The sequence below is a fragment of the Ailuropoda melanoleuca genome, chromosome 6 (assembly GCF_002007445.2).
Source record: "Ailuropoda melanoleuca isolate Jingjing chromosome 6, ASM200744v2, whole genome shotgun sequence".
In the NCBI taxonomy this organism is placed as follows: Eukaryota; Metazoa; Chordata; class Mammalia; order Carnivora; family Ursidae; genus Ailuropoda; species Ailuropoda melanoleuca.
Window position 1 is genome coordinate 36,650,197 of NC_048223.1, and position 21,408 is coordinate 36,671,604.

The following is a 21,408-nucleotide window of genomic DNA, read 5'->3' on the forward strand; positions in this document are numbered from 1 at the left end:
TGCAGGTGGCTACCGCTTCCCGGCGCCCTGACACGGCGGCTCCCTCCCCCTTCTGTTTAGCTTCCGATATCTGTGCGCGGTTTCACGGCTCCCCGCTTCGTACCTCGATACTCAGCGCTGGAGATGTTCATTTGTAGAGATCCAGATGTATCTTCCTGCGTCTCAGGCTGATTCCGTGGATATTCCTTGGTCTGGTACCTATCCAGCTCAACTCAGGGGACCGGCTGAAAAAGGTGTCCCCTACTCCTCCGCCATCTTAACCTCCATCTTTGTATCTTCTAATCTATTAATCTATCCAATCATCCTTCCATCCATCTTCCTTCCTTCTCTCCTTCCTCTCATCCATCCTAACGTGCTTCTATCTTTTCTTCAATTTATAAAATGTTTATTTATGACTACTGAATATATGAAGTGCTCTAGGAGAGGCAGAAGCCAAGAAATAAAAACTCCTTTTCTCCAGGAGTTTGTGCTATAATCTTTCAGCAGATAAGTCACACAAAGAGAAATAAACCTATTATAAGGGGGGTGAGCACTGCTGGAAATAATTAGGGTCTTAGGGACACAGAGACACGAGCCTGTGGGGGTGGGGTATTTGGGAAGGCTTCATATAGGAAATGACATTAAATGTGAGGCTTAAAATGAGCAGGGACATTGAGGTCCAAAGAGGACTGGGGGGGTCAATTTTAATTAAAAGATGACCCTGAGCAAAAGTACAGACACAGGTATATTTAGGGAACAACTTTATTTGGATAGAATATATGAGTGAAACATGGCTGAAAATGTAGTCTGCAGCTAGGCAGTACAGGCTAAGGAATCTGGAACTTAACCTGAGGGTGATAAAACACCAGTGAAGTCTGGGAGTAAGAGACACACATGATTATAATCAACCTTGCATCAGAGAATGGATGCAATACTAGAGACCAGTTGGCAGCTAACAGCCCAAGCAGTGGGAGTGAAGCTGGGTTTGGGTGGAGGGCTTTGATGGAGAGACCCCAGACCCTGATTGCTCCAACTATAGATTTTGCACATGAAGCAGTCTTCCCAGGGGGCTGAGCAAAAGACTGAATAGGGTCCAGCATGAAACTGGCCCCAAACCTCCCCACCCTCTGTCAGCCAGACAGCTGGGTGCCACCTGCTGGTGTCTAGAGCCCTGCATGAATGAAGAAAGGGTTTGGTTTTTTTTTTTCCCATTCCAGTTCTTCGTCCTGGTGGAATAAGCCACCCATTCAGAGAATAGGCATTTTTTGAGACTCTAGCACCCAAATGTAGACCCCTTCCATTCTGAGAATCTGGTGTACCTCCCCACCTAGCTGCCAGGATAAGCTAAGCCTGAATTCAGCCCACCAGTCACGGTGCAGTTGGGGTCTTCCAGGATTGAGTCACAGTCTCCAGCAAGCTCAAGCCTATGCACGTGGTACCACCCTGGCACCTTCAAAGTTCCTGGAAGTTGTGACCATTTGTCCATGTTAATTTGTGTCCTTTACAGTCCTTGGTCCAACACTTTTAAAAATGTCCAACAGGGAATCACAACCCAGTCGTTATATCTCAGCCATCTGTCAAAGCTGGGTTTCATGGACCCATGCCACTCACTCTTCCTTTGACTCCCTCATTTTATACATGGGGAAAATATTACCTGGACTAGAAAAGCACTGACCCAAAGCCACAAAAAAAATAAAAAAAAAAATTAGGGGTTGAGAGGGAACTAGACCCCACCGAGACCAGGACTCTTTGCCCTCCACTTTTCTGAACAAATACAATTAAGTCTTACTTTGCATTCGTCAAAATAGACTTTCGGCATAACCCCCATGAAGGTAATCATCTCTTCAAGTCTCTGAAACTCAGAATTTCAAGGCTATTGAAGTCTGGCTGGTGACTCTGGAAGGGAAAAGGAAGGTTGATATAGTACACTGGGAGCTTGACCACCCACACACCACGGCGTGGTGATGTGGAAGACTGAGTTTTTCTTTCCCAGAGGTTCAGAGAAGTGATGAATGAAATCTTTAATAAGGGAAAGAAACTGAACTCTCTCTAGACCTTTCACTGGAGTTCAAAATAAGATGGGAGCCAGGATGATGGCTTGGACAGGGTAGGGCGTGGGAGGGATTTCCTGTCTCCTTCTACCAGGACCTTCTGGAACCTAGAGTAATGCTTTTGTTCTCTGCCTGCACTCAGATCTCCCTGACAAGCCTTATAGCAAAGATCCTGCAGTATTCTGATGTGGCATCCATCAAAGCCCTTCGGACCCTCCGTGCCCTGAGGCCCCTGCGGGCTCTGTCTCGATTCGAAGGCATGCGGGTAAGATCTATCTCCAAACTGCTCTGGTCTACAGCATTTGGTACCACTTCCCCCCTCCCATGCCCCTGAACCTGAGCTCTGGGCCTACCCCAACAGGTGGGCTCTGGGTTCTCGCTTCCCACTAGGACGTTGGGGGCGCTGCTGTGTCCTAATGCCCTGGTTTTCCTTCATGTGCCTTTGTGAGCACGCTTCCTTTCTCACCTCAAATATCATGTCTATCAGCACTCAGACTTACACTCCCCTGCTCGTAGTGAAGCGATCCTGCTTCTACATCTCTTGCCTCCCTCTCCCCACCCTGCCTATTGTCCTTTTTGCCAAAATCTCGGAACACCCCAAACCCTTCATTTTTCCAAGACAAATGGGCCTTTCCTCTGACACTCCATTTAAATGTGGTGGCACCATCAGCTCAGCACCATGGCCACCATCCACTGCAATGCATCCTCTCTAAGGTAACATAGTCATGGGGTCCTATGGATTCTTCCCTTTCATCTACCCCTTTCCTTGCCCATCACTGTCACCTCCACATTGCCCTCACTGTCTTCTTCATGATGGAATGCTCACAAGCCAGGCCCTTGAATTACTGGGGGGACAAGGGACTGCTAATTTGTCCCCCCCCCATAATTACAAAAGGCTCCAGGTACTTACCGAAAGTGAGGTTTTGCTTTCTTCCACCATTGACTCAAAGAAGAATCCTATCTTCAAAAACACGAGTGGACTTTAAAAATTCACCTGTACCTTCACAAACACTAGGAACTTACAACTGAAATAGTTTGAAAACTGTTTTATCTCTAGGTTGCTGCTTTATAAATAAGCAAGTTAGTGAATATGGATTTCGATTTTCACTGATTCTTGACCGAGGCATACCTTGAACTATATTTTTAAAAGCCCTTTTAAAGCAGCATTTAAGAAGAATAAAGCAAGGTCCTAGAAGTCCGTATACACAAGCACAACACACGCACTCACCCCTAAATGAGCATGTGTGTACTATAAGTTCATCCATCTCCTCAATCTTGGGGAAAGACCCTAACACCTGCCCAGAATGAAGTTAGGGAGAATATCTAAACCCATCTTCAGCTGCCCAGTGCCTCTCAGTCTTCTGAGTCTTATTATTGCCCTAATTAACCCACTTCTCTTGCTGCTTCCAAAGGCCACTGGCTCATGAAGCAGACTGAGTGTAGACAGAAGTGGGAACCAGCAAGTAGGATTCCAAATCCTTTTACCTTTTCCCTCAGGTGGTGGTAGATGCCCTGGTGGGTGCCATCCCATCCATCATGAATGTCCTCCTCGTCTGCCTCATCTTCTGGCTCATCTTCAGCATCATGGGTGTGAACTTCTTTGCAGGGAAGTTTGGGCGGTGCATCAACAAAACCAACGAATACCTTTCTCTTGTGCCTTTGTCTATTGTGAATAACATATCTGACTGTAAAGATCAGAACCACACTGGCAGCTTCTTCTGGGTCAACGTGAAAGTCAACTTTGATAATGTTGCAATGGGTTACCTAGCACTTCTGCAGGTGGTAAGTCCTGAGATCAACCATGTTTCTTCCTTTGGTTACGTGATAACGTGGAGGGTCTGGGGTCTTCCAGAAGTTGCTATGTAGAGACTTTGCAAGGGATAGCAGTCAGTGTGAGCTGAAGTCACTCTCTATTCCTATAGACTAGCATGAGGCTAAAGGGCCTTACCAATGAAAGTAATGTCACAGTGGTGCAATTAGACAAGTGTGGGCTGGCAACATAGAATAAAGGGATGAACCTGCAAAGAAATTTTATCAGGTGACAACTTAGAATTCACCATTTGTTCAAAATAGATATGATATAGCCATCTGTTCAGTCTTCTACTGCAGATCCTCTCCTAGATGGTAATAAATTGTGTTCCAGGTATATTGTAATGATAGAAAGTGCTGGTGGTGATGACAGGCAAACACATTCACACTTTCATTTATTCATCCATACCTTGCCTTCATCTGCTTGTTCATTCAGTCCTCCATTCAATCAGGTGTTGATGCAATTGCTTATACATTTGTCATACAGTTACCCACACCTTCCTACATCCACTGTTTGTTCATGCATTGGTTCAACAATAATCCCTGAGTAGCTGTGGTGGGCCAGGCACCGTGCTTAGCCCTGGCAGATATAGAGAACTGCCTCCAGGAGGCCCATGCTCTATGAGAAAAACAGACAAATAAGTGAATCAAAAACAGAGTTCAGTGTAGATAATGGGCAGACACTGAGTGGCCTCTGCTCCTTGTTTCCAGGCGACCTTTAAAGGCTGGATGGACATCATGTATGCAGCTGTTGATGCCCGAGATGTGAGTCTCAGCCTGCTGTGCCTACTGCCTTCCCCTTGGTGCATCCCACTCACATCAGTCTATTTGAAATGGACTGACAATGGCTTTGGTGCCAGAAAAAGCAGTCCCCCCATAGCCTGGCCTTATCCCTCCCTGGAGCAGTGTCCAGCTGGCCCTATATTGAATGTACAAGCCAACCTCACCTGTTGCCCTACCAGGCATACTCCCCAGGCTTTTCAAATTCTTCTGCTCACCATTGAGGAAAATATCAGATAACCTCTTCAGGACTGTGTGTGAGGGCACTCCCTGGACAGAGGCAGGAGCGGGGTGTGGCTACAACAAGGGTATTGTCGTGGCAGCAGGTGGAGGAGATGGGTGCTGCTGAGGAAAGACCTTTTGCTGCTGTGGCAGAGCTAATGCCCTCCCCCAACTCCCTCAGCCCACCTCTTGAGTTCACTCCTGTGCTGTGCTTCTGATTCTCTGAGACTTGACTTTCTTCAATGCCTCAGAGCTTGCTCAGCAGCTCTTCCCCAAAGAACAGGGGATCGAATGTCCATAAGGTCAACCCTCACAGAAGTTTGGGGAGTCTGCAGATAAATGCTTCAGCTTCTCAATCCCTTAGAGGCACAATTCTGGTGGATTGTACACAGTTCATTGGAGAACCCCAATAGGATGGAGCGCCAGTTGCCCCCCAGTGATCACATGCTTAACAACACCCCCTTCGGCTTTTCTCCTGCTTACCCTCTCTCTCCCTCAGTCCTGCTTCCTGACTCCCAAATAAACCACCCACCCATACCCAGATCCTTGTCTCAGTGATGAACACAAGCATACACCCACCTGCTCCCCACACCTCACCTTGTCTGTTCACAGGTGAACTTGCAGCCCAAGTGGGAAGACAATGTGTACATGTACTTATACTTCGTCATCTTCATCATTTTTGGTGGCTTCTTCACACTCAATCTCTTCGTTGGGGTCATAATTGACAACTTCAATCAACAGAAAAAAAAGATAAGTGGGGCTCAGATGTTTCCACAAATCTTCCACTCCCTGTCCCCTGACCTCATGCCTAAAGCCAGCATTATTCCGAGCCCTCATGTCTGACCAGGAGCCCAATTTTGGCCTTTAAGACCAATACCCACCTTTACACCCTGATTGCAGCCCTCACCCCTGCCTGGTGTCCTAGGGCTCCTGCTGGAAGAGCTGCATTTCTCTGTGTCAACAACATCCTCACTTCAGTCAGGGTCCCCTTCCTCTCTCCCAGAGTGCCCAGGCTTCCCAGCTGGAACCAGGTGTACGGTGTGTCCCAGGTGATCCTTTGGAAACATCAACAGGGAAAGAAAGGGCTCCAACACTTGCTGCCTCTGTCTGGGCCTTGACCCCCGAAGCATTGAGTCAGAGGGCCTCAGCAAGGTCCAGAGCTCCAGTGTTGCCAGAATCCCAACCCTCCTTGGGATGGGGAGGAAGACTCTTGCATCCATGGATGCTGACTCTGATGAATATGAACCCAATCCCAAATAACCTCTCATATTTACATTAAAATGTTAGGGAATTAAAGGTGTAAAACACTTTCTTGCTACCCTCTATTAATCCTTTCATTTAACACCCTCCATTCCTTTAAAGCAGATAAACCACCGCTTTAGACTAATGTAAGCTGTGATCCAGAGGAAAAAAACAGGGTCGTATGGATAAGTGACATAGCATGGCACTGAGAGCCCAGCATTGGTTTTGGCACCATAAAAACTGGGGTTGCATTCCCTACTCAACCACTTGCTAGATGGCTGACCTGGCAATTTTTAAAAACTCTCTGAGCCTCAACTTTCCCATCCATTCAGGGGAGTTAATAATACCTACTCACAGGATTCTGGTGAGGGGAAAGTAAAAGCCTGTACAAGAAGCACCTAGTTTAGGGGTGCCTGGGTGGCTCATTCGGTTAAGCATCTGCCTTCAGCCCAGGTCATGATCCTGCGGTCCTGAGATCAAGCCCCCACATCTGGCTCCCCACTCAGCAGAGAGTCTGCTTTTCCCTCTCTCTCTGCCCCTCCCCACTGCTTGTGTTCTCTCTCTTTCGTTCGCTTTCTCTCTCTCTCTCAAATAAATAAATAAATAAAATCTGTTAAAAAATAAAAGAAGCACTTAATTCAGGACTGAGCTACTGTACTACTATAATTTAGAATAAATATCTAATGGCATGGGCTTCCCACCTATAGGAAGTCCTTGGCCAGAGTTCTGGAGATAAGAAGTGGGCAGCCCTTCTCTGACCCAAAGGGGCTCAGCAAGATAGCTGTGAAATGCTGATCAATGTCATCAGCACCCTAGGGGGCTTTGAGACCACTCAAGCAATCCCTTTTCCCATTTTATAGATGTGGAAACTGAGACCTTGACAGGGAGTTGGCCATATTAAGTGATAGAATGAGATGAGCCAGTGATGAAGTTGGAGGGTGGACTATATTTGCTGACTCCTTGCCCAGAATTTTCAGTGTGGCCCCACCCAGTGCTCCCAACCCTCTGCCCTTGCCCCACTGAGATGTCTCTCCCTGGAGGCTGTCTGTATCCACAGATTTTCTAAAATCTCCTCTCAAATCACAGAGAGCTCAGCCCATTTCCCCAGCATTTGCAGTGAACTAATTTACACAAACATGCTATGGAATTAGGAAGTTTTCAAATTATGCCAGAAAGTGAAAGGCGAGGGATTGAATGAAGGAGGTCTAGAGGGTCCTCAAAGAAAATCCAAAACTAAGGGAGGAAGACATTTCCAATGGTGGAAATTCTGGCACTCTAACAGCAGAGGGCAATGAAATGGTGGAGCCTCAAGAGAACCAATCAAAAGTTCTCCAAGGATCTTTGGATAAGGCAGTAACTGTCCTTAGCTCCTCCTCTCCAGGAAGGAGTCAAGGGGCTGGATCTCAAGGTCTTGAGGGAAGCTCTTACCCCTGGCAGGAGCTATGATTCCAGAAGCCCAGTGGATTTGACTAAAATGAGCAAGCTGGATTCAAGGCTCAGATTTAAACTGATATTTACCTTACTCTTAAGTTCTGCTCCCAAATTCTTCCCACTCTGCCCAAGCAACACATCTGGGTTCCTGAAGAGGAGAAACAAACAGGCTTTGTTCCAGAGACTCAGGCAGAAAGTCAGAGCTGGGGCTCAGTCTCACCCACTCTTTCACTAGTTGTGGCACCTGGGCAGGACCCTGCTTGATTCTGGCCTTGACATGTCTTTCGGCAGAGAAAGGAGAAGGTGGAGATGTTCTTCTTCTCCAGCATGCTCTGATTTTGGTATCTCTGGGAGTTCTTGTTGCTCTAATAACAGCGGTGTGTGTTATCCTCTCCTGCACTTAGGGGGCCAGGACATCTTCATGACAGAGGAGCAAAAGAAGTACTACAATGCCATGAAGAAGCTGGGCTCCAAGAAGCCCCAGAAGCCCATCCCACGGCCCCTGGTGAGCCCCAGAACTTTCCTGAAGCAGATTGTGTCTGGAAATCCAACCAATAGCTTATGCTTATGCTGGTTAGGGGTTGGCCAGTGTTTTCTATGAAGGGAGACATCTGGGTTGAATTTGGGGATGAGGTAATGAGAGTCCCCAGGCCCAAGGAATGAGAAGTCTGAAAGAAGGAACTCTGGTCTTCTGGGGTGAATATATCTCCCAGTTACTCCCAATAGACCTGTCTAGGGAAGTACTGAGTTCCCCAACCAGTTTAGGGTTCAATCACAGGATTGGGAGCAGGTTAAGCTAAATGATTCTAAAGGTGGTAAGAGCTCTGAGATGAAGTGTTTGTGTGGTTATGCATCATGATCTAGGTTGCAATGAATCTCCAGCTTCACCCTACATTCCACCTCATGCCTACAGTAGACAGACAGGAAATGGTCAAAACCCAAGCCCCTGGGATCTTGGCCTCGGTTGTGGTCATGGTCATGGTCAATATGAACCAAAAGTCATCCCATTGTTGTGTTTAAAGATTGACCGAAACTTAGAGCTATACTCCACTTTGATTCCTTTATTCACAAAAACACTAAGAGACATGCCCTTTTATTCCCCCATGAAATGCAACACCTAAACCATATATATTATCACCTAAGTTCTTCTCAGTCCTCCACCAGAAGATGGAAGATGTCAAACCTCTAGTTGGCCTCTGTTGAGAGTGGATGAACAGGTTCGGGAGAGTAGTGCTATGTAGGAAATGTACAACAGAACCTCTTCCAAGAATTTCTGAGCCATCAGAATGGAACTGACATCTTGTCCCTTTACATAACCTTTCTGTGGTTAAGATGCAGTATCTGTGAAGAAAGCTACAGGTGCTGTCTAGGACACAATGCCATTAACTCTTCCCCTACCACCACCACCAGGGCAAAGCCTAAGGACCTACAGCAAAGGAGAGGACTTTTTCCTAGAATTAAGGAGATATGTATTCTGTTGGCCAAGGCATTAGGATTTCTAAATCAAAGCATGAGGTTTGCATAAGTTACTAAAAACTTCATGAGCACATAATCTTGAAAACATTTATGGGAGAAAAAAATGCTATGACCTTTGGGTATACTTTACTTGGAAACAGTGATCATAAATGTATCGCTATGCTCAATTCTGATAAGAAGTGTTACAATGAGGGGTGATAGGACATTCAGATCTCTGCAAAGGCAGAGATTTCCTTCCTAATCCCACATCAGATCAAGATAACTAGGGTTGAGTGAGACTTAAGACTCAGGAAGTACCCCTCTGTCAGCCAGTCCAATGGGCAGGAGCAGGCTCAGAATTAAAAGATATAGGTAAATGGCTGAACCCAACCAATTAGTGTCAAGTCCGGGGAGGAGGATCCTGAGACTTACAGAGAAATAAGCAGCTGAGTCCTTGCTGGCCTTCACTGGTGGCTAGACTGATGCTGAATCTACACTTGAACCAGACACTAAGGAGTCTGTGCTAGGGACAACCCTTGGCAAAATCGCGACAATTGTTAGTACCTTGCCCTACACACTGCTCAATCTCTCTAAACATCTCAGCTTCTCCCCTTTTATAAACCAATCCCACAGGCCACCATAGCTTCCTCCTTTCAAGGAGGACAATTCCACTGAGATAGGATGAGCTGCATTTCAAAAAGGGACCCTGGAGAGGACACTATCTTAATACAAAGGTCAGAACCTAATGTTGAAATTCCAGGCACTACAGTAGGAGTGGAAGTCAATGGTTGGGCAGGAAGATCTATGACTAAAGCACCATTTCTGCTAATTAAGCCATAAACAAGACCTGGCAATGGGGGAGGCCCACCACATGAATAAGGGAAGTGAGACCTCACAGCCCAACTGTGTTTCTGAGATTCATCATTCCTTTGGATGGGAAGGGGGTGTATTACTAATTAACTATCAATACTGTCCTAGCTTTAGTGGAAGAATGTGGCTCTCTCCTTAATACTCTGTTCCAAGCACAGCCAACATTTTTTCCCCCTTTGTTCCCCTTATCATAGGTGAGGCAAAGCTGGAACATTTAAATAAGACTTTGAAGTCTTAGGGGTCCCAAAGGGGAAACTAGCAGAACAGGGGCCCAAACAGCAACTGTATATGGCTGCTCTCCAGGACCCACAAGCCTTGGCCCATCCTCACTCTTGGCCAGCATCTATCTGGCAAGCAACATCTTGGCACCCACCACCCAGTGGGACAAGCCTGATCATCTGCCTTCCTCAAAGTCCAGAGCCAAGAAAGAAACACAAGCAAAAAGAGATATTCCCACTCCTACCTAAGACTCACCTTCCCAGATCCAGCTCTCTTTTCACTAGATTATTGACAGTGAAATGCTTACCTTCTTCCTTTAGCAGTCCCAACAGTTTGAGCTGGTCAGATAAGCTCAGCATTGACACAGGAGTTCTGCCCCACAGTTGCATGGGTGCCATTTCACAGCAGGGCCAACTTGGGATACACATACACACTCACACACTCCTCCTCACCACTGGCAAAGCTCAAGTTCTAAGTTGTATGCTTCATCCATAACAAAGACTACAGCTTCCACAAGTCTGGGAAATTTTATTCTATAACATTCTCTGCTGTAGAAATTACTAAAAGTAGATTTTACATACTTCACTTTGTAAGAAAATAATGGGCTCTAGAATATCACATCATCAGTCACACACTTCGTCATCTCTGAGAGCACTGAAGGTTGCAAAGGAGTGAACCCTGCCCACAGGTTAAGCCAAAAGCAGCCAGCAAGCTGCTCCTTTCCCCAGCATCCAAATATCCAGAGCAAACTCAACCCCCACAACTTAGTAATGCCACCTGCTCTGTTTAATTAGAAGTTGTGTTTACCCCCCCTTCCTTCTTCCCTTTCTTCTCCTGCCGATCTTCCTACTTCTTATGTTCCATAAATGAGTGAAACCATATGATAATTGTCTTTCTCTGCTTGACTTATTTTGGCTTAGCATAAGGGGGGATAAACAGAAGGGGGAATGAACCATGAGAGACTATGGACTCTGGGAAACAAACTGAGGGCTTTAGAGGGGAGGGGGTGGGGGATTGAGATAGGCTGGTGATGGGTATTAAGGAGGGCACGTATTGCATGGTGCACTGGGTGTTATATGCAAATAATGAATCATGGAACTTTACATAAAAAACTAGGGATGTACTGTATGGTGACTAACATAACATAATAAAAAATTATTATAAAAAATGGAAAAAAATAATTAGAAGTTGTGTGGTCATGATGGGCTTTTATTTTTTCACCATTTTCAGTGAGGAAATGGAAGTTATTAGTGGCTCTTCAATACCCCTCCCACTCCAGAAAAGACATGGGCCAGCAGTTATGCCCAGAGCCAGACCCACCTTGGTCCGATTCTTTGCTTTAACCCAACAGGGTAGCAACCTCTCCCCACCAGGAAGAAGAAAGCTAGACCCAACTTCTGTCACAGCCCTTCTCCCCACTGTCTGCTTTGTAGCTCCTGTGAGCTCCCTGGTGAGACTCATGACAGGGTCCTCTTTGCCTCTACTCATGCAGAGCCCAGCACATAGTATACATTCAGTAAGTGCCTGTTGTATACAATAGAGTAGTCTTCTAATTTTATTTGAGGTATGGGTAATTCAGAGCTGTCCATTCTGTCATCCATTTATTCATCTATTTATTGAGCATCTATTGCATGCCAGGTACTCTGCAGACACTGGGGATAGATCAGTGAGCAACACATACAAAGTTCCTGCTCTCAAAGAGACTATAGTCCTGTGACATAGGGGAAAAAATAGCAAAAATCACACACATACCAATTCACAGGTTGGAGAGATTCCTAGAGAGAAAGAATGGGGTGAAGAGCAAAGGGTGCTTAGGACTGACCCTTGAGGTGCTCTAACATCTAAGGGTTGCATAAAGAAGACTCAAAAAAGAAGAGCCAGGAAGGCAAGAAAAGAACCAGGGAAGTAAGGCATGATGGAGACTCAGAAAGGAGAGTTTCAAGGTGGCAGGTGTGGCAAGCAATGCCAAACAGGTGTCTTTGGACTTACATTCTGGAGGTCATTGGTGATCTTAAAGAGAACCATCTCAGTGGCAGGATAGGAACAAAAGCCAGGTGGGGGTGAATTGAGGAGTGAGTGGGGAAAAGGGATTGCACAAAATGCCTTCAAGAACTTGGCTGTGAAATTGGGGGGAGAAGTACGGTGATAGCTGGAAGAAGATGTAAGGTTCAGGAAGATTTTTCTTTAAGATAGGAAGAGCTAGATCATTAGAGATTTAGCTAAGGAACCAAGAGATAGTAGCAAAGAGTAGGCAAGTCTAGCCAAAAACCTCACTCCTCAGTAATGAAGCTGAAGGACCAGGAGGTTTGTAGGTGGCAGCAATGAAGAAGAGGTGAAGATGAACTACCTAGAAGACACAAGCTTCAAAGAGGAGGGTTTTGCAAGATGCAGGAGGAGCAGAGGTACAGAAGTTACAGTGGGAAACAAGAAGGACTCCTGGTCTACCCTCTTGCCCTGGAGTATCTGGGGTGGGGGAAAATGAGCAGCCGCTGAGTTTGTAGTTCTTGAACTCATGTTATACAGGCACAATGGGAACACAATGTTAAATAACACATGGTACCATCCTTAAAGACCTCACTATATAGTAGAGAAGAAAAGCACACATGAAATGCTAGAACTCAAGACTTACTATAAAGGCTTTGGGAGGAAAGAGGAAATAGGCAATGTGGTGTGATGTGATTAGGTGATTAGGGAGATCTCCCTGGAAGGAGTGGGCTTAAGAAAAGTGGATCACTCAAGACTATTGGGATTCAGGTAGCAAAGAGATGTGATGGGAAGAACTTGCAAATGGTGCAGCAGCAAGGAAAAAGTGCCTGGTGACTTCAAGGGGGTGGGAAAGGCAATGAGGACTTTAATTGAGGCACTGAAGTAGAATCAACCAAGAATAAGATTTTGGAAGGAGTTGGGGCACCTGGGTGGCTCAGTCATTAAGCATCTGCCTTCGGCTCAGGGCGTGATGCCAGGGTCCTGGGATTGAGCCCTCCGCTGGGAGCCTGCTTCTTCCTCTCCCACTCCCACTGCTTGTGATCCCTCTCTCCCTGGCTGTCTTTCTCTCTGTGTCAAATAAATAAATAAAATCTTAAAAAAAAAAGATTTTGGAAGGAGTAAAGACAGGACTTGGCTTCTGTTTGGATGTGGTGTGAGGAAGATAAGAGAGAGATTTTAGGAAGCCATCGATGGAGAATGCAGCCTCTCCAGATGCCTCTTGTATGTTGGCCAGAAAGGCCCTGATGGACCATCTCTTGTTTTCTCAGAACAAGTACCAGGGCTTTGTCTTTGACATTGTGACCAGACAAGCTTTCGACATTGTTATCATGGTCCTCATCTGCCTCAACATGATCACCATGATGGTGGAGACTGATGAGCAGAGTGAAGAAAAGACAAAAATTCTCAACAAAATCAATCAGTTCTTTGTGGCTGTCTTCACGGGCGAGTGTGTCTTGAAGATGTTCGCCTTGCGGCATTACTACTTCACCAATGGCTGGAATGTGTTTGACTTCATCGTCGTGGTCCTCTCCATTGGGAGTAAGTGGGCTTACAGGTGGTGGGGAAGCCCAGCTTCTGCTTGGGGTTGCTTGGGGTTTTTTTTCAAAACCAAGAGGGCAACAACAAACTTTTTCAATATACATTATATGTTAGAGGAGCCTAGTATTTGCTGCTTTCCAAGAGGAGGAGATTTAAAATGCCCCTTGTCCTCTCTGTGAAATGGAGAGTTTCCATTGGCCTTCCCCATGCTGTCACAAAATGTTTTTAGGCACTTACTGTGTGCATAGCCCATTGCCTGAACTTTGGGGCTGATAGGGACAATCACTCCTCCAGAGAATATAAGATGATGGAGTTTCCAGTGGGCCTTATCTTGATGTTCTTCAAAGAGGAGAATGGGTGGTATGATGTGAGGTGAGTCATTAAATACTTTCTGGAAATGAGGTGGTTGCCAGAAGAGTGATCGAAGACTAAGAGTGTTCAAAGGAGATTGTTAAGTCAAGGATCTGCAATTAAATCTTTATATAACTGTCCACTTAGGGAATGTGAGTGATAGACAAATCAAAGGATCCATGCCAAGAGCTCAATGCTCTTAGAGGCTCTGGGTGTTTGAATGATAGGTCCAGTATTTGGGGGCCAATGGGTGTTCAGAGAAAACTTATGAAGTCAGAAGCTAAAGAGGGGAATAGAGCCACCACAGTTGAGTGCTTGCTGACTTCTGAAGACTGGGCTAGGCTCCTTGGATCTTCACAACAGCTCTCTGAAGGAGTGTTATTATCCTCATTTTATACATTTAAAGGTGAGCCTTACAGCTTTAGAAAATTATGCAAGGTCGTACAGTTTGTTAAGGGTAGAGCTGAATTTAGACCAGGCTAATGTTCTTCTAATAAACTAGCTGCCTTCTACCAACAGCCAAGAGAATGCGTTTAGCCTTCTTGTGCTTTAGGCAAAGTTTGGCCCTACAAAGGCCAAATCCCAGTGCACCAGCTTTACTTTGCATTATAAATATATCCTGACCTGTTATATCATGACCTGCTTACTTTTCATGTCAGAGCATAGCTGTAGATTTAATTTTCCATTGATTTACCATCAAGAGCTAACAGCATCTAAATACAACTTGGCAGCACTTATTCAGTCTCCCTGCCCTGGTGCTGAAACACAGCCTTGGGTTGTTTATTTGTTTGGGAGGTTTATGCTTGTTTTTGTTTTCTGTTTTGTTTGTTTTCCTGTTGCTGCTGTTTTTTGTGAGAGGTTTGTTTTGATTGTTTTCTTTCCAAAGTGAGAAATTCTAAAGGTCATTTTGACTTTATAGTAGAGAAAAGAGCTTGCTTATGTGACTTCCCATATCAACACTACAGAAATAAAATATACTCAAAGTACTCCATTCTATGATGGGGACACCTTAACTACCAGTTCCTATGACCCACACAGCAACACCATCCACTGGTTAGAAACCATAGAGACAGCTGGAAAACAAGTAAAAGAACCCACCTCTTCATCCTTCTGCCATCCTTCTCTCCCTTCCTTCCTTCCCACTAGCAAGGCATGTATTGAGTATCTAATTGCTACAAGTATGAAGACTCATACTCCCTAGAAGTATTATGGAGACTGGTTGGCAGGCAGAATCTCAGTAGATTACATAGACACATAACACACTGTGGAAAAATATCCCAGTTAAACTTGCTTTCAGAGAGGGGCTTTCATAAAGATTTTATAATACAATATTTTAATCATTTCCCAAATCTCTTCCCACTTCTTTCCTCCTTCCAACACAATACTGTGACCACCCATATTCATATGACAAAAGACAAGTTGGGGAAAAGGGTCAAGGGAACCCTGGCAAGGAGAGAGAGCTTACCACCACACCCCTCACCATTTGTCTTGAGAGGTTTTGAATCCTGTCTGACCTAAAGGCCTCACCTAATCTTTCATGGTCCCAATAGGCATCCACAGCCTCAAGATCAAGCTTCACAAATATTCAAGTTAGATATCATATAGGGAGACATATACAATCTTCATCTTTCCAACTTTGTTCATAGTTGGGGGTTGGAGGGCCATAACTGACCCTAAACAAGCCCATCTCCAGGCCCTAACATAGAGTTCAAACACAGCTGGAGATGAAAGAAACAAATAAAAGCCATTATGCAGACAGCTGGCCATTCAAAGCCATTCTACTTTAGCTGTCAGCAAGTTGCCTGACTCTTCAGGCCCCCTTATAATTAACACCAGGCTCTGTACAATTATTCATAGGACCATGTGCCAGGAACTGAGCCAATCTTCACAGTAGGAGATGGGGAGATGAATCACAGGGGATCCTGGCCTTCACAGAGCACAGGATCAGGGAAAGGTGGAGGAAAGACATGTCCCAATGCTGAATTCTCAGGGAAGAGTAGGACCTGTGTCATAGAGAGAAACAGACAAGGGCTGTGAACATGTGGAATATGGTGCAGTCGCTTGCAGATAAACTAGGCTGCAGAAGATAGGGCTTTGAACATGGAGGTTGACTAAGACGAAGACATTCTGGGTGGAGGGAAAGAAATATAAAAGCATGGTGGGAAGCATGGGACTTAACTTGAGAGGGAAAAGTTTTATGCAATGAGCACATACTGAGCCCCTACTTTATGCCAACCACCGTGCAAGGCTTAGAGGGTCCAGAGTCCTTGAATACAGATGCTCACGTGAAGATCCATACACAGCAGAGATGAGAGAGTGTGATTGCAGCCAGCTTTGTCAGGGCTCATGCTTGCAAGTACTAATTAGATCATTTCTCCCTTCTCTACAGGCCTGGTATTTTCTGCAATTCTTACGTCACTTGAAAATTACTTCTCCCCAACGCTCTTCCGAGTCATCCGCCTGGCCCGAATTGGTCGCATCCTCAGGCTGATACGAGCAGCCAGGGGAATCCGCACACTGCTCTTTGCCCTCATGATGTCCCTGCCTGCCCTCTTCAACATAGGACTCCTGCTCTTCCTCGTCATGTTCATCTACTCTATCTTTGGCATGGCCAGCTTCCCCCATGTAAGTTGGGAGGCTGGCATTGATGACATGTTCAACTTCCAGACCTTCGCCAACAGCATGCTGTGCCTCTTCCAGATCACCACATCAGCTGGCTGGGATGGCCTCCTCAGCCCCATCCTCAACACAGGACCCCCTTACTGTGACCCCAATCTGCCCAACAGCAATGGCTCCCGAGGGAACTGTGGGAGCCCAGCTGTGGGCATCCTCTTCTTCACCACGTACATCATCATCTCCTTCCTCATCGTGGTCAACATGTACATTGCAGTGATTCTGGAGAACTTCAATGTGGCCACGCAAGAGAGCAGTGAACCTCTGAGTGAGGATGACTTTGACATGTTCTATGAAACCTGGGAGAAGTTTGACCCAGAGGCCACTCAGTTTATTACCTTTTCTGCCCTCTCAGACTTTGCAGACGCCCTTTCAGGCCCCCTGAGAATCCCAAAACCCAATCGGAATATATTAATCCAGATGGACCTGCCCTTGGTCCCTGGAGATAAGATTCACTGTTTGGACATTCTTTTTGCCTTCACTAAGAATGTTCTGGGAGAATCTGGGGAGTTGGACTCTCTGAAGGCAAATATTGAAGAGAAGTTTATGGCAACTAATGTATCAAAAACATCCTATGAACCAATTGCAACCACCCTCCGATGGAAGCAGGAAGACATTTCAGCTACTGTCATTCAAAAGGCCTATCGGAGCTATGTGTTGCACCGTTCCATGATAATCTCCAACCCCCCAGGTGTGCCCAGGGCTGAGGAGGAGGCTGTGTTACTCCCAGATGTTGTTGTATTCATGGCAGATGAAAATTGCACACTCCCAGACAAATCTGAAACTGCATCTACCACATCTTTCCCACCATCCTATGACAGTGTCACTAGAGGCCTTAGTGATCAAGTCAACATGAGCTCATCTAGCTCAATGCAGAATGAAGATGAAACTACCAGTAAGAAAGCAACTGCCCCTGGGCCCTAACGAGGACACTCAGCATGGACCTAACCAGTTCTGATGTGACCTTCTGCTCTGTGATAACTGTTTCCCACTAAAGGTGTCACCCAGTTACCACCTCACCAATGCATGCCACCAGTCACAGTGTCAGAACTGGGTAGAGAATGCATTTGGTGCCCACCTTTGGAGAAGCCCTCAAAACCAACAGGAGTCAGAAGCCAAGAGCATCTCCACTGTGACTACCCTTTTGAATTTCAATATCAGATGATGTGTTCTCTTACTTTCCAGAAAATGTCCCTGGTCCTTTCATTTTAATTGTGACCAGAGCTTACATTTACTGTGATAAACTTCTCAGGACCAGAACTTCCAAAGATATATGGCAAGGATGTTGCTGAAGGTCCAAGTTAGTCCTCTGTGAAACACCACACTGAGATTGACAATGTTATTTAGGATTTTGCATGACTGCATGTTGAGACCTGCCAGACAGTTTCTCCTGCCCAAGGTAACACTTGTGGTCTATGTAATGAAAGGCCTTTGAGATATCCATTAAAATTAATATTTTTAAAGGTATATCAAGACCAATGTTACATCTTAAAGCATCTTTTTTTTAAATTTTGTAATACTGACATGTGTCATAAATCACTTCTTCATTTTCAGCATTCCTGATATTATTTTGCAGTTTGAGCTTGAATCTGGGTGGATCAGGAAAGAGCACTGTCCTGAAAGTTTGTTCTAATCCTAAGTATTCTACCAACTGCCATGCTACCTGCACCACACTCTTTCCCCTCTGAACCTCAGTTTCCCCACTTGTAAAAGTGGTGGGAGGTGGGAGACAAAATGGATACTACAGCCCTTGCATTTCTTTTTGTAGAACTCATTGGTGCTCTGCACCAATTTAGATAAGGAAAACACTCTCTCCTGATGGTACAATGGCCAGACTTTTCTGCTGTGTAACTAAAGAGGTAGCTTTTCCAGAACCTGCTTCACATCTCATAGTCAGACTTTAAGAAAGAAGGTTTTCACATTCCCCTTGGGCCAAGATTCCATAATTAGTATAATCAAAAGAAAAGGGACATTTTGAAAAAGATGATCTGAAAGATAAAAGGTATGGTCAATATTTTCTTAAATACATCCTACAAACGTTATTAAGTACCTATTATACGACAGGCACAGTGTAAGCACAAGAGATGATGGAAACTAAGCCCCAAATGATTGATTGGATTTATGCAATGAATGAAGAAATGGTTGTCAGAAAAGACTATTCAGGCCAAAGAATGTGGTGGGCCTTAAGATGAAGGAAAGCAAGGAGCTTGTGTGACAACATAGGACATAAAGGATCTTAATGACAGCCATGATCTTCTATTAGCCTTTGGGACATTTCCTGCCACAATGACAAAGATCAGGTCAATTTGTTGACATATTTTTGATCACTTCGTAAGATTTCCCATTTATATAATTACAAAGCCTAGAGACTAGTCCACCATACATAACTCATGGATACAGATTTTCTGAGGTCTTGATCTCCTTTCTCTGTCATTGTTGGCCCCTCAGAGACTGAAAAGGCTGTCAAGATGTTTGTTGGGATTTGTCAGCACCCACAGATGTAGGTTAATAAGACAATGATGGAATAGCTGAAGGCTGGGCTGTCCCAGTACAAATCAGATGTTCTCCAGATGTGTGGGTTGTATCTTAAAGATGAGTTAAACAAACTGGTTCTTCCTCACTGGTTCCACTGAACAAAGGAGAACAGATGTTGATGGTGCCACTTCTTCAACATCTAAATCCCATGCAGTCAATGAAAATGCCATATAAGACAGCTGGATAGACAGAGAGCTTGGGGACTGGCTTATTTTTACATTATGTGGAAGAATTAAATGTACCTAATCATCAGACTAGTTTTATTAACTAGGTGATATTTTTCTCAAAGATATTCTTGATACATTTTTTGCCCCAGGCTGTAAGTTGAATTGTGCACTGTCCCTCCTTCCCCCCCCCCACCACCAAAGAAAAGATATGTTGAAGTTCTAACCCATGGTACCTGAAAATGTGACCTTATTTGGAAATAGAGAGCAGATGAATCAAATTAAGACACAGTCATGCTGGATTTAAGTGGGCCCTAATCCAATGATGAATGTCTTTAAAACATGAGGGAAATTTTGACATAAACACACAGGGAAAAGAAAGCCATGTGAAAACACATACACACACAGTGAGAAGGCAGCTTTGTGAAGACAGAGGCAGAAATTGGAGTGATGTGATTGCAAGCCAAGTATTGCTGGCAAGTACCAAAAATTAGAAAAGGGCGAAGAAGGATTCTTCTCTGGAAACTTCAGAGACAGAATAGCCCTATCAATATCTTGATTTCAGACTCTGACCTCCAAAACTGGGAGAGAATACATTCCTGTTATTTTAAACCACCTAGTTTGTAGTACTTTGTTACAGCAGCCCTAGCAAACTAACACACCCCACATTTTCTTCCATACAGATGCATTTCCCAAATTATGATGGGAACCACTGGAAAAGTGATTCAATATACACAGCTCGCATTGCACAGAGTTTTCAGAAATTTATTCAGTGCAAATGCAGGCTTAGCCCTTGAAAATTTCACTAGATCTAGCTCCAAAGTTCATCTGGTGGTCCAATTACAAGATAGGAGCAAATCTGAGAGGTCCAGGGCAGATGGAGGGTCAGAGCTAGCTTCTCAGCCTCACCCATAGGAGATGGCACTGGAATCTCTCTGGCCCAGATTATGCAAGTATACTTAAGTGCTGAAGGGAAACAAGAGACAGAACAGTGGTGTTAACTGTATAAATATCTGGAACCTGCAGGATCCTTAAAATGTCTCCACCATAAACACTACCCTGACTTTTTTTCAAAGATTTTATTTATTTATTTATTTATTTGACAGAGAGAGAACAAGCACAAGCAAGGGGAGCAGCAAGCAGAGGGAAAAGTAGGCAGAGAGAGAAGCAGGCTCCCTGCTGAGCCCCTCCTCCATTCCAGGATCCTGGGATCATGACCTGAGTGGAAGGCAGATGCTTAACTGACTGAGCCACCCAGGCACCCCCTACCCTGACTTTTTAATCCACTAAACTGTGTAACAGACAGACATAAACAGCCAAGAACATTCAGGAACATTCAGCCAACACAGATGGGAAGGTGTAAGCAGAGCCTCAGTTTACCAGAACATTTGCCTTAGGTGAGGTCACATTCCAAAGCACTGGAGATGTAAAATTAGTAAGATACATCCTCAGCCTGGAGCTGAACACAGGCTGAGGTTTATTTTTAAAAAAAAAAAATTTAAATCCCAAGATTTCCAGCAGTTACAAGCTAGGTTATTTGAATCACCCCTCCTATTGAAAACAATGAAAATGCTGGATAAATACTAGACAATAATAATATGTAAGTTGATGTGAGTCGAGTAAGGGTTTTAAAGCTTTACTTTTATTCAAAAGGAAAATAAAAGTTTGTATTATTATTAGACTTTGATAAGTTAAGTATTCATGAATTAATTACTAGGATTGTCACTAGTGAACAGAAACAGAGTATATTCCAAACTAGGATGGGAGAAACATGATAATAAATAATTAAACAATCAAAAGAGTAAGATAAGAAAGAAGATTAAAGAGAAATATAGAACAATAGGAATGAGTACAAAAGACAGAAATGTAGTATATTTGAACACAAGTATATCACCAATTGAACTAAATGTAAATGGACTATATGCTGCAAAAAAATCAGCAAAGATTGTAGGACAGAATTTTAAAATTCCAATAAATAATGTTTATAGAAAGAAACAACTAAAACCTAAGATTATCAAAAAGATTTAAAAAGGGGGGGGGAAATAGATACCATATAAATATTAAACAAGTATCTGCAAAATACATGAGTTTTGTGTTTTTTT

General features: G+C 44.5%; 1 protein-coding gene across 3 annotated transcripts in view; it reads left to right on the forward strand.

Annotated features, from left to right (window-relative positions):
* The window catches only part of SCN10A (sodium voltage-gated channel alpha subunit 10), a 102,284-nt gene extending 84,541 nt beyond the window's left edge, over window positions 1–17,743 (forward strand). For all 3 annotated transcript variants that reach the window (XM_034661768.1, XM_034661769.1, XM_034661770.1), the window contains 7 exons: window positions 2,173–2,295; window positions 3,528–3,812; window positions 4,551–4,604; window positions 5,454–5,591; window positions 7,915–8,019; window positions 13,313–13,583; window positions 16,324–17,743. In XM_034661768.1, coding sequence (XP_034517659.1) covers window positions 2,173–2,295; window positions 3,528–3,812; window positions 4,551–4,604; window positions 5,454–5,591; window positions 7,915–8,019; window positions 13,313–13,583; window positions 16,324–17,531 — 2,184 coding nt within the window. In that variant the 3' untranslated portion in view covers window positions 17,532–17,743. The remainder of the gene's footprint in view (window positions 1–2,172; window positions 2,296–3,527; window positions 3,813–4,550; window positions 4,605–5,453; window positions 5,592–7,914; window positions 8,020–13,312; window positions 13,584–16,323) is intronic.
* Window positions 17,744–21,408: the final 3,665 nt, after the last annotated feature.